We start from the raw sequence: 14,342 nt of genomic DNA, 5'->3' as shown, positions 1-14,342 counted from the left end.
CTGTTTCGATTAGTTATTTTTTCAGATCAATATGTGAATGATCATATAATTTAATGATGCTCTACGCGTTGCAAAAGAAAAAATCAAAGCAAGCGCACTCGAAAGACGACTGTTTCATATTTGTTCAGTTATTATTTTCTATGAGATAATATGCTTTGTTATGCTGATGTAACCTGCAAAAATTCCAAAATGTAAAAAGAAACAAATATAACCTTTCAATATTGAAACTTCCCCATTAGTTACATTATTAATAATACAAACTTTGTATATTAAATGTCAAACTAATTCAGTATATACTCTGTACATTAATGATCAAATGCGGAACAATCAACAAATTGGAAAAGTGATGCTGTTGTATAAGTCTTATGTAGTCAATGCAGGGAACCTTGTCACAATTCATTTCATTATTATAATTTATTATCTCCAGTACATAATAAATTTGCCATACCATATGCTTTGGTGACCTTGTGTACTACTACCTCAGTAAATATAATGATATTAGCAGTACAGGAAAATGCGGGTTCTGGACCACTTTTATCACTACTTGATAACAAGTGCTCTCGACAGCCCCCATGGATCTATACTAGTGAGAAACGGGGGTTCTAAATAACATTTTCCTTGATGTAGCCATGAGGTTTCTGGACTACATTTTTGTGTGCATAGAAAATTATGGGCTTCGGACACCCGTAGGCGTTGCCTCGTGATGCGATGTGTTACATACATGCTTGCATTATAGCGAATATGTATTATCCTTGGAGTGTCGATGGACTGGGTTCTAGTGATACGGTTCACAGACCAATACTGGAACTAAGTGAAGAGGAGTCAAAGGAGTTGTTGAAGCGTGCGAGGGAGGCTATAGCGTATGCGAATAAATATTTGAGTTATGTGCCTGAGATGATATATTGTGAATAGTAATTTTTGGCATTCATAGCGACTACTGCTTAATGGGACAGTGTCCATCATCTGCCGCTGATGCTTTGTGAATGTATTGGGCTGGAGAACCTCTTTGCAGCTCGATCATATGTTGACACGCCTTAATAAGGGGAATCAGCATGCATATCTCGTGGGTGTTATCGGGCTGTATGCAGCATTACGTGCCAAAGAAAAGTTGGGCCTAAAAAGGGTTCCAACTGCATTCGGAGCATCACACACAGCTGCCACTGGGAGCACGTCCGCGTTCTTTGCGAATTCAAAAGTCACCACGGCATCTCTGAATCCCTGCAAGATGGTGGCACACATTTGCATGTAATCGTCACTGAGAACGATCAGAATCGTGCTAGCCTAAGGTAGGTAGGCACTGATTGATTGTACAGCTGGTACAACGCTGATATAAATAGCGACCATCCGTTGTTTTTCAGCGTTACTTGTACAATTTTCGCGAACTTCCACAAAGGACTTATGGGAAAGTAGGTACACATCTTCGGCAATCATCTTTATTTGTCTATGCGTTCTCATCGGTGATTTTCGTGGTGTGGTACTCAACGTACTTGTACTTGGTGATGTAATCATCCAACAGGTATCATCGTTCTGTCGAAGGTAGTCTGGAATAAACCTCGGATACATGAAGATAGTATGCCACGTTTAAAGGATGTTACAAAATAATACCGTGTTGGTCAAAAGCACACTGTTATTAAGAGTCATTCTATTTATTTACGACAATATTTTAATCCATAACTGGGCATGATAGCGAAAGAGAGGGTTGCACACCAACCTTTCTCTCCAGAACCTGTAAAATTCATTCTGATCATCTGATGAGTACCGCTGATGTTTTCTAAAGAGCCTGTTTGGCCTGCCTTTAAAAAATGGGAAATTGCCTGTTCTGAGATACTGACACTTGAACTGATGGAGTAGCCATCGACTAAGTTCCTGGTGATTAAGGTGACGGTGTCGTGGTCGATAATTGAGTTGCTGGTGATGATTGAGGAATGATTGTCCTAGATTTCTTTGGTCCCAAGGACGTTCAAGCGCCAGAGGCCGCTGCGTTGGCTCCCACTTCTGTTGCTTTGAGGCCAATCGGAGCTGCTTTAGCTGCAATTGCCAATAGTGATGCTCGCACTGTAGAAAACAGCTTGGATAAAAAGCCATCCACTATATTTACACCGCAGTACGCGTAATCGTCTCATTTTGACAGCTATTATTGTATCTGCTAATATGTTTCTGGTGATCCGTCATGTGGATATATCACGCTTCGCGGCATGGAAACATTTTGCATCTTCCTACGTTATCCGTGTCTGAGATGCATTTCGTCTCTATACTGCTCTTTGCCATACATGAAGATAATATATAATTCTTTCCTCGTTATTATCGATGGCGTTGACATACTGATCGGTGAACCAAATGGTAATTTCCGAGCTCGCTTACATGTTCAGGATAGGATAATAAGTAAAGGGAGTAAAACAAATCTGCATGAACGAACCGGGGAGGGGGACGTTGATCGTCGCGGAGTAAATTACATTGGAGTCCGAATAGACCGACGATAGCGATCCCTGAGCGATCGAGTAATCGATGAGGAGGCTTTTCACGTCGGTGATGTTTACGGGTAGATCTTCTCCATACACTCCATTGTAGTCAACAATACTACGAGCTCAAAATCCCAGGATGGATCCCATCGAATAGGCAAAGTCAAGCGGTGAGGAGAAAGATGTTCCATATTTTGACGGAGATCAAGGCAATCTCGTACGAATACTTCAGGTCTGATTCCAACGGGAGACGAAACCGCGCCGGCGAAGTCACTAAAATTGAATCAAAGAGCAACGTGGTATCGTCGAGAGTCATGTGTGAAAACAATTGGAGCAATGATTTTGACAATAAATGTTACATAAAACACCGTTTCCAATTTAAGTACATGCAACTTAGTCAAGTCCTCGTACTTAACCTGATACTGATGCGGGGTCACGTGTAGGTAGGTGATCCAGAAGATGATCGAGACTATTCATCATATAGCTATCGATTCCACACAGACATTTCCCGCTTGTTTAGAAGCGATGAGCAATTTTAACTGGGAGACAATCTCGGCTGGGTTCTGGTATCAGCGGATGGAACCAACACTACCGGTGCGGATGCCTTTTCGTTTAAGGATGTTTTATCCAGTCATTGACTTTTTCTGCTACTTGGAATACTCCTCTTCTTGACGACGTCGTGTGGACGGTTTATTATCGTTGTCTCCTCTCTCAGTTTCTTCTGTATAGTTGCTCCAAGCTCTCTAAGTGAGGCGTCTGTGAACCATTTCGACACCTCTGCTGGAAGAGTCGCTAATAACCTTTCATCAGCCACCATGGACGACGGTTCTTTCAATCGAGCAGACTCTAATCCTGATGAAACTTCATGCTAATTTACTACTGGCGCTGTAATGCCTGGATCTGTCATGGGAAGCATATATCTGGCGCCTTAGCGGTAGACATTTTCTTTGACTCTCAGTTCCCCTCTTAGTTCAGCATTGTCCTTTAACTCTACACTCAGATTATTCAGATATTCGTTTCGTTCTCATCCCTGTTGCGTTGAATCAAGGTTCCATGTACCCGGTAGATATGATTTAACATGCGACGTGCAGCTAGCACTTTAAAGTAATTATCCTCTGCGGGTGATACTAACGTGACATGCTCCTTCATTTCTGGAAGTGTTTTTCTCACAAAACTTTCCAGCCAGTCTTTGTTTGATGTAGAAGTATTTTAATAACCGATATTAAACGCCAACCCATCTGAAGCGAGATTGGTAAATCATCCTCATTTTTTGTTTGTTCATTAATCTTCGAAAATTTTCTCTGCAACTTTTCTTTATCCAGCTAACACCTTTCTTCCATTTTCGTCATCCACTCAAGGCTGGCTTCTGTTTTTTCTCTTCTGTTTTTTCACCTTTTGAATTGACGCTGCTGATTCATTTTCTTTCTTTTATGTTTTTCAGTTGTGTCCTCCTGGCTTCTCCCTTTTGTTCAGTTTTGGCTCGTTTCATCATCACGGCGACGTCACTTTCCGGAGACGGCGAAGTTATCTCATCCAGCAATTGTTATTGCTGATGTTTTATCGAATATAGCGTGCCCAACATCTGATCTTACTTGAGATCGTACGTGGTCGCAGCTTTGTTGAGTTTAGTGATGAGTGTCTTCAAGAGTTTTCCAGTGACATCACGCTAAAACGTCTGCTTGTCTATCTTATCCTCGAGCACGCACTGACGTTGCACGCTGTTCGATAAATCTTTTGAGATCATCCTTATGCTGTCGACGATTGGTGACCTTTTCGAACGACATGGTGCTGACTACCGAGTTGTGGATATACTAATCAGGGGGTTCGTTTCCCCATCGCGATGAAACGTCATAACATTGTACTTTGATCCCTACGTCGCTGCGACGTAGCAGTCTTTTAATTCTTTCACAGTGTTGCCTTTGCAAAGATCTCTCACGATAGTGACATAAAGGCCGTGGAAGCGCTTATTTCTTGACAGCGAAAATACTCGCAGGTCCGGTTCTTTTCTCGCGGCTGATTTTAATATCGTCTGACACGATAATTATGTTCGTGTCCGAAGTCTTTCACTAGCTGTATCTCGTCCTGTTCGATAATGTTAAAAATGCTCTGCCACTTGGACGATCATTAAGAGTCTCTAAACTCGAGCAGCATGTTGAATTTGTCCTGATGTGGGTTCAGCGTCTACGTAATCACACAATCGTACATCCACATGTTGTTCAGCGGTATGTTCATGTGCAGATTGGTTTTACTACGACCAGCGGCACCCACGATGATGTAATTGCAATCCGGCATCAAAAATCGATGATTGTGTGCTTTTTTCCTTGTACAAGTTTTGCAATGACAGAAAATCGGCGAGGTTGGCTAAAACCATTGAAAATCTCGTCCAAAACAACATCAATTAATAGTCTCTTAGCCTTGTGGACGCGATCGTGAAAAACGAATATGTCGAACGACGACGCTTTGGTGGAAAGGAAGACGACAACTGGCACCGAACAAAATCACGATTGCATGGACAAGGTCGGGGCACGAAAAGGATAGAAAACTTCGAGAGGCTATGGACAAACGAAATATTTTCACCACGCCGGTTTAGAGTACAAGGACGTGGACACGATCATGGAAGTGATGGTGCAAGACAAACGAAATGGAAGAGGTGTTTACCGGCAGTGGATCTGATGGCAGATCAAAACAAAACAATGGAGGATCTGTTTTACATGCTTATATATATATGCCTAATATATTTGACACGAACGTGACCACGCCAGCTAATCGTTACTTAGAAAGTCTCAAGCTATCTGATCGTGTCTTTGAATCCACACTGCGAAATGTGACTAAGTTTAATTTCATGTATGTTCCAGTGGTTGAACCGTAATTGAAAAAAATTGCACATCGAGGACAAAACATTAGATATGAAAGTGAATATGTGGTACAACCGAAAACTGATGAAACAAAATGTTAGAGAACGAAAAGGAGAATCGTAACGTGGATAGAATAGCTATGATGCTTTACGAACTTTATATAAATATATATCATCATAAACTCAGTACCACTGCCAAACATGTTCTTGCATAATATCTCTGATTGGCGGAAATTCAGCTACAGATTACTCCAAACACACTTGCATATCTTGTCAAACTCAATCAGCTTACATATTTAAAACAATTAAGGCCTATCACATCTCCTCAGGTGATTAATCATCCAGACAATTCTAAGCATGCATACCGACGATACAAGAGGATCCGTGACCGCCACTGGTGTGATCTCTAAAAGGCGATTGCCAACCCGATGCTGCTGAATTTGTCCGGTGTCGGACTGGCCTTCCAGGCGATCATGAAACGCATGAAGCCAGACAGGGATGGAGGGAAAAATACCGCCCAGTAGACCTTTTTGTCCTGTCAGAAAATGCTTAATAAGATACGATCATATTTGCGAGGGGCTTCCTTTGACGTGCCACTGCTAATTAGCAAGATAAGGACCGTCAACGACCCCATCGTGGACATGATAGGCAACCAGTGTGGATTGATGCAACTGAGCCGACTCGAAACATATTATGACCAAAAATATGAAGCCTAAAATATCATATGTTCATATATCACATCAAAAAGTATGGCTGCAGCTATGAGGTAGGCGACTTGGTCTTTGTCACCGACGTGATTCTGCATTATCAAGGATCGCTCCTTGAAGCTATAGAGACGGTGTTACGAAACAACGTTAACGTGACGTTCAAAACCGATGCGGAAGAAAAAACATGGAGCAGCACGCAAACATGTGTTATTCACACGAGAGTAGCGTGCGGAGTTATCCAGAAACAAGCATCGTGAAGATCATTTACGACGATGATCTGATTAGGAAAAACTGCATGAGATGTATGAGCGAAAAACGCTTTAAAAGATCTTAACATTATCTTAAGATGGAAAACTCTAAGAAAACATGACTGACGCAGTCCTCGTAGTGAATAATGAGGTAGACCACAATGTGGTCAACATAGTTAACTATGACCCAGTGCATCAAATCAACTCCATCAACTCATTTGCAGTATATCCGTTGCTGGTCTCGTTAACAGCCTCACTTAATTACCAACACCATTTCGTGTACATCAAAGATATCTGTCGGTTATGTCAATCTTAGTACACCCATCATAAAAATGATGAAAATAAAAATATCACGATGTCTATCTCAAAACGGATGTACTCATTCACGTGGACGTGCTTGATAATTTCCGACACACGTGTATGCATCATCCATTATCAACTCGATCCACTCTGGTGTTTCTTCGCTCCAGGACTCTACTGGGATGCCTACCTCAAGCAGTCCGGAGTGATCTTACAACTCTTTACCAATTCAAACATGTTTATGCTCACTTAGCACATCGGAAGAGGAGGAATCGACACCATCAGCAAAAATACACCAAATAAAATACACGAAACAATACGGCCGGGCAAAACCTGCTAGTGTACAATCAATTTCTATCTCGACAGCTCTTTCTCGGGATCACATTGAGTATTAAACAGATGAATATTCTGCATGCTGTATTTACAATTTGCTTTTATTTTGTAAATATATTTAATTAAGTACAAAGTGCACTTGCTTCAATATCCTAAGGTTATCTGTTGTGTATAAATTAAAGTTGTAAAATCAAATACATTTCCGAAACCAAGTGCAGTTAATTGTCAATATTCATCTGATCCCGAGCAATTGTTTTCGTTGAATATCTTAAAAATTTATATTGTGCTGCTATGTACATTGAACGATATAAAAGCAATTATATGATTATTTGCCTTTTATTCCACAATATTTTCACTTGGTTTAATCTTTCTATATGAAGGACTCGAGTTTTGTTTTAACCATGTGTACTATTTCTTCTCAATGTCCCTTAAATGACCGCAAAGTTTATCACTTCGAAAAAGGTTTCTGTTATTACATTAGGCTCCAGCATTGACAAAGGATTGCAACTGCTTATTTACATGCCCCGTTTGCTCTTCTGTTTAAAATATATAAACGGCTAGTATCAACAACGATTACATTGTCATATGTAACGTTGCTTGAAGAATCCAAAAAAGGATATATTGCGTGTGTTATGTAAGACTAACATTGTTCTTGATCTCAGTAGATAACATGTAGTTTCTACATATTTAAATTCAAATAATTTATTATCCAATTCATGCCATATCACACATATGTTATCACCAAACGGATTATTAAAAATTTGAACTACAATATACAGACAAACCCGCCGTACTTAAATAAGATATTACGAATCATTTCACTTGCTGATCTCTCTGTTTTGTCATAGGTGTGTCGTCTAATCCCACTATGAGTCCTGCACCAGTGGCCGAAGTGGGGAACAATGGAAATGTTACCATTACATGCAGTCCATTAATGAGAGAAAGTCGATGGGATTCATATAACTTTGCTTCCAGCTTTCACATACAGCCAGATTGTACATATATATTTTACACTGGGAATATGACATCTGACATGGATATTACATGCAAAAATAGCACATACTCAGCACTTACACTATCAAGAGTTTCCAGATATAGACACGGCCAAATATGGTATTGCCAGGGACCGTATTACACAATAAGCTACCCCACTGTGGTAGTTGTCAAAGGTTAGTTACTAGATTTTACTAGATTTATATCTTAATCTTCGAATACATATTGCAGCGTTCAAAGCAGTACAGCACTTTTGGAGGCAGAATATGGCAACACTTACTGAGTCATTATCTAAAATGTAGCATATTATATTACACAATGAAATGAAAGCATAATATGATACATCAAAACTATTTACTTCTATAAAACCACATAACTGCTTGTGTGGTTGTGCGCATGTATAACAATTTGTATCGCATAACATAAACACATAATTAATACATCACTAAAATGGTGACATGATATATTTAACATGAAAACATAATGAAATCAATGAGCATATCATCTGCAAAGAAAATTAATTATTTCGATTTCCACAGACCTTTCATAACACGTTATAGCAAAGAGAGAATAAGAAAATAAGATTCTTTTTAAATGCTCTACCAACCTATTGATTTAAGAAGTATCACGTTTGGTACCTACAACCTGTAAAACAAATTCAGAATACAATAGTTGCATAGACACATGAATGAAAATTAAGTTCTACATGTTTAAACACATCCCACACAAAGAGTTTGTGAGATACTTTGCTCGATACATAATATTTCTTTAAGTTACATCATGCGCTGGTAATCAAATAAAGACTTTTCTTTCGTCAACATTTCAGTTGTTATTTTTATTAGAATGTTATTAGACGATTTTAAGGTTCATCTTTAAATGGTTTCTTTAATCGGTCGTAAAAAAACCCGACTTTTTCGTCATAAGAAACTATAGAAAAATGTCCTCCCAAAACAACATTAACAACAACATCATTCTCGTGTAAAAAGCTGAATAAGTTAGTGATCAATATGCCTACGTCATTTCACTCTAGTTTATATAGATTTTCGCACTAAGACAAGGTCGATTCTAAACTGGTATATTTGTTTTCAAATGAAAGGAATTGGGCATTCATTTACAGAGCTCTGTGAGCTATGTTCAAAGGATCCGGACTGATAGTTGCAGAGATTATACAGGGTAGTTTGTTATTAGAAACAACAACATTGCAGCCAGCGAGTATCCAGTACAAACGAATAAACAAACAACGAACAGGCATAAGGCACAACAAAACACAAAAACAAAAACGGAAGATATTTAAATTAGAGGATATGATGAGAGAATGTGTTTCGAGACGTTAGGGGCCCCATTTTGTATAGGCCGTGTTACTAATACAACAAATAAAATTTAATATGCTACTTTATCTTTGGCAACGCAAAAAACATCTTATTACAGGCATGTGTGTAGCTCTAGCTTCCTGCACTTGGAGCACAATTCAAACAATTACATAAAATGATGGTATATTGATATATTACGAAAGATGACTATGTTGTAATACAACCGGAACTATATCTTTTCTTCAGAACTTGCTGCTGCGGAGACGTGTAAGTGAACGACGATGTAAACTTTTTTGTTTTCAGTTTAATATAGTCCTATGTTTGGTTCCGTCACTGCTCTCTCCATGTCTCTTTCTGCCTCTTTATATATATACTTTTTAATCCAAATAATTGCGTATTAAAATAAAATATAAGAATTCACATTTAAAGAACAATATATACAATTTCAATTGCTTCTATGAAGTACAGAGACCATATATATAATATTCAAGGTACATATGTCTGTTAACCACATTACATCTTCAAAATTAACTTTTAAAACTCTGATATGAGTATACGCCTAGCTGAAACATGTTGTATATATATCGGTTTCTAACAACGTGGAATCATGTTTTATAAACCTACCTGACATTAACCATTTCTGATATCCATACAAATTATAATGAAAAACTGAAGGATACCACAATAATTCGTCAATATGTAAATTTGCAGGTAGTCGAGATACGGAAATAGAAGTGTGCCCATATCCAGTTGCATATTTCGTGGAAAACCAATCTTTGAAGATCTCAGCCAGATATACCGGACCACATATAGTAAAATCGATTCATTGGACTGAATACATGAAGAATTCGCCCCAGATGTCTCATTTAGTATACCCAAACTGTTCATATGGATTTGGGGATATCCCTGACGGTTACGAGTTCATATGCAACAGCTCTCAGGCACAGTTCACCATGATAATAAAGAATGTTCGACATTATATGCATGGCCAGATGTTGAAGATCGAGTTTGAAGTTTCACCCGTATCCACTATATCAAAATACATTATCTTGTCCCGTGAGGGTAAGGATAGTATGATTTAGGAAAAAACAAAATATCTCAATCATAATCTAACTGAAAAATGTCGAAGCTCTCAAACAAAAACAATCTTATTTGTTAAATGGTAAATAAAACTGTTGAAATTAACTTTTTGTTGCGGAATTAAGTACTAGCTTTGGTACACTTTACTCTCTCTCTCTCTCTTTGATTAACACCCACATATTTGTATGTTAATAGCACTTACTATACATCCAAATAATACAATTTACAAATAGTTTACAATAGGAACCCTAACCACAATATTAGCTACAACCATGATATTAAGAAAATAAGTATAATAAGTATACCGAGTACTTTGTAATCAATACATCTTAATCAATATAATTTCGATAGCATTAGAGTTTAGTCATCTTGAAGCATAATGAAATATGTTAATTTTAATCTTGGAAGTGGAGTAAATGTAAATGTGACAAGCACCTAGCTTGTATGCGCTGAATCGACCTTATTCAACTTTGGCTGATTTTCCCCCCTGGATTATAAGCTTTTAAAACATTAAAACAGTAAATTTGCATATTTTGGAGCTATCTAGAAGCAGAACAAGGAATAATTTGGATGTGGGGCGTGTAAAATGTCAAACTTTCCGACGTTTAAAACTAGGGACAAGTCATTCTCAGGGGACACATAAATCCATGCACAGAGACAAAACATATGAAAAGATGGACAATGCAGAATTTATTTTTGCCACAGAGACGAAAATATTTCAAAAAGGTATAAACGAAGGAAAAAACTAATTAATTATATATAACTAAATGTCTATTGGTATAAAATGACATTAAGCTTAAGAGTCTATTATTAAAGGAAAAACCAACCGAGATTTGCTGAAAAGTATTAAGTTAATACCATAAATCTGTTTATCGTTTATGGTTGCATAGTTATTTACGACACTGCGTGAATATTGTGTTTCATATGGCGCCATTTACGATTTATGTATCAATCATGTATGTGTATGTATGTATGTATGTATGTATGTATGTATGTATGTATGTATTTATGTATGTATGTATGTATGTATGTATGTCATCACAATGATGGCCACACATGGTAAAAGTCTAAAAATGTCAATAGAAGGAAAGTGCCAACCAACAGTAGTTGTTTCAAAATCTCAAACTTGATAACATCATTAATGTCTTGACGTGCAATATCTGTGGCATCCAATATGTTGTCTAAATAGATGATTTCAGAAAGGTCACTATTAAGGTGCGAACCGTTTCCACTCTGCCGGACACTTATTTCAATCCACTCAAATCACTGATGTGTTGACAAGTGGCGTGGCTATACAGAGAAATATTGCATATTGAAGAAGCAAACAGAAGCAATTTCGGCTTAAATGAAGAAATCTAAGAGCATATTGGGTTTAACCAACCGCGTGGACATTTTTCTTGTTATGACTCTGATTGCACCCAAAGTAACAGAAGGAAGCAAAACAAACAAGTTTTATACAATTTAACAAAAAGTTTAATTATCAATATCATAAATGAAAACATGAGAGGACCGTACAGTAATATGAATTGAATCCAAAATAATTTTGTGAAAGTTCTATAAAATCCAAAAGAATCATACGTTTCGTATACACTTTAGAACCTGAAATAGACTGGTCCATTGTCAAAATGGTTTTGAATAATTAAAAATAGTTCCAAAATGTTAGCTTAGTCCAATGAGCACTTTCTGTTTCCTCTGAATAATCCAAATGAATATCTTTCATTTAAAAAGATCTAAATACAACATAATACTCGAATGCAGACTCGATGTTACAACAAATATTAAAGAATTAAGAATGACTCCGAAAAAAAATCAACTGATCTTTCTCATTGTAACATTTAGAGATAAAATCATATATCAGGATTTTAAAAAAATACAGATGTATATTATATTATTATGTCAGTATGCTCAACATTTGTCTTTTTTAGTGGGAACTATATTATTATTCATTAATTACTTTATTTATTTATTTAGTTCTCTTATCACTAATTTACCTTAAATCGTTTACCTTGTTCTTAGTTTCTAAATTTGGGTTTGAGGGGTTCATTTTAGCTTTGTTTGGTGTGAGTGAGGGGTTCGATGTATTGACATTATTTGAGACCTGCTTTTAATAGCGATATATAGTCGCTGCTTTGATCAAATGCCATTGGAAATTTATATTTTTCATGGTTTGTGATCAATTGTTTCTTTTAGTCGTTTAAATAGAATTATTCTAAATTTAAATTTTATAATGAAATACTTTTTAAGATCTCACGATGCACGGTATAAAACAGAGTGCAAAGTACAACGGTAGAATTGTACCATGTTTTCACATTTGATGTACATTAGAAATTCTGTATATAAATAATTTTGAAACATTCTTTCAATTTGTAATGCCTTGCATATTTGTTTATATAGGCAAACACATTTTTAATTATGATGTAGTCATTTCAATGATCTTATCTCGGACTAGAATAACAAAACTTAAGCAAGGATGAATTGTTAAACATTATTGGATGAGCTATTCCGAAAAAATGCACATCCAGGATTTCATTTATTATCTAGATCAGCAGTGCAGCAGTATACAGCAATTATAAATTCATTAACGGACAACATTAACGGACAACAAATAAGACAGCACATTGCAAAAAAACTAACCTTCACACAAAAAGCTTAGTATGGTGTGACAGACGATGGACTAACGTGCGCGTGGACTCACTAAGTAGTCATTACCATAGTCGCGGAAAAAACATGAATGGCATTTTTACAAATATGATTGTGTTCATAAAGTGATGTGTAATTTACCTGACTGGACCTTTTCAATAAATGACAAAAAATACCAGCTGTACATACAATCGTTAAACATTTCAAATGAGTGTATACGAAGAGACGATAAATAATGTTTTTAGCATGTATTTGATAAAGTATGTTCCTATAAGAAACGATATTTATTAACTAGAAAATTCATGTTCTTAATATGTATAAATATAATGCATGCTTATAACACATTATTATGGGTGCGATGGTCAGTTTTGAACATATCTTTTACAATCCAAATTAACCACACATATAAAAGACTAGTTAATTTCTTATGTTTTGAAAAGACATTTATTTACAATTTCGATATCAGTTTTTTTTAAAACCAACCAATTTACCTGATCATGGTTTTATACTTAGAACTTACAATTTATTTTCCCCTCTTAAATGAATGCAAGAATGATGGTAATTAAATTAATGGATTTGTTTGTCAAGCTATACCCATGCAATGTTTGTACACAAATAACAGTACATTTAAAACATTTTTAACTATTAGAATTTAATTGATTTGATGATGAAATAGGCTTTTTCTCTAAAAGTAAAGGACCGCATAATATACAATGCATTTGTAAAGATAATTCTTGCAACCATCTATACATGGCTAATTATTTCTTTCCCCTCTCATGATATGTGTAAATAATGTTTTTCCCTGTTTACTATCTACAGCGAAAGAAAATTCGAGTACGATTATTACGACACCTTCAATGAATGGTAAGCTTGCCTATTTAATGATTAAGAGACCCAACGTAATTTCTTACATGGTTTGACCGACCTTTCTATAATAATAATGATATAGATTATATGAATACAACGGAATTGCTATAAGCTTGCTACATAATTCAGAAGAATAATAGTTTTTTCATTGCTTACAGAAATAATAACAGACTGTATTTACAGATAGTATGACAAGCTAAACGTACTACGATAGAGCCGTGTAAAAAGGCTACACGGCTAAGAACCAATACAATGATATACATCAAACATGTGCATACCTTAATTAACGTCATCGTCAGTAAATTGTTTCATAATAATAGCTTAACGATATTACTAACATAATAACAACGTTTGTACACAAATCTTTCTCTGGAAAGAAAAAATCTTTCAGAATTATAAGAACTCAAACACTGGTCTTCATTTAATGCATCAGTTAATGCATGCATCAATAATTTAAATCACCTTTTCTGTCTAGCTACAAGTATGGCTAACTTGAAACGGACCACAATCTATCTGAGAGGATGGCAGTACTGTAACATTTATCTGATTTA

The 14,342-nt window shown here is 36.5% G+C and overlaps 1 protein-coding gene across 4 annotated transcripts in view; it reads left to right on the top strand.

The window, feature by feature from the left end:
- Positions 1 to 14,342, top strand: part of LOC149789578 (uncharacterized) — a 69,298-nt gene that overhangs the window by 17,911 nt on the left and 37,045 nt on the right. For all 4 annotated transcript variants that reach the window (XM_089971592.1, XM_089971593.1, XM_089971591.1 and 1 more), the window contains 4 exons: positions 7,750 to 8,070; positions 9,451 to 9,471; positions 9,916 to 10,266; positions 13,744 to 13,788. In XM_089971592.1, coding sequence (XP_089827718.1) covers positions 7,750 to 8,070; positions 9,451 to 9,471; positions 9,916 to 10,266; positions 13,744 to 13,788 — 738 coding nt within the window. The remainder of the gene's footprint in view (positions 1 to 7,749; positions 8,071 to 9,450; positions 9,472 to 9,915; positions 10,267 to 13,743; positions 13,789 to 14,342) is intronic.

This window comes from Sinohyriopsis cumingii, chromosome 10 (genome assembly GCF_028554795.1).
Source record: "Sinohyriopsis cumingii isolate HCF-2022 chromosome 10, ASM2855479v2, whole genome shotgun sequence".
Taxonomy (NCBI): domain Eukaryota; kingdom Metazoa; phylum Mollusca; class Bivalvia; order Unionida; family Unionidae; genus Sinohyriopsis; species Sinohyriopsis cumingii.
Note: the sequence above shows the minus strand (reverse complement) of the source record. Positions and strands in the feature narration are given on the sequence as shown.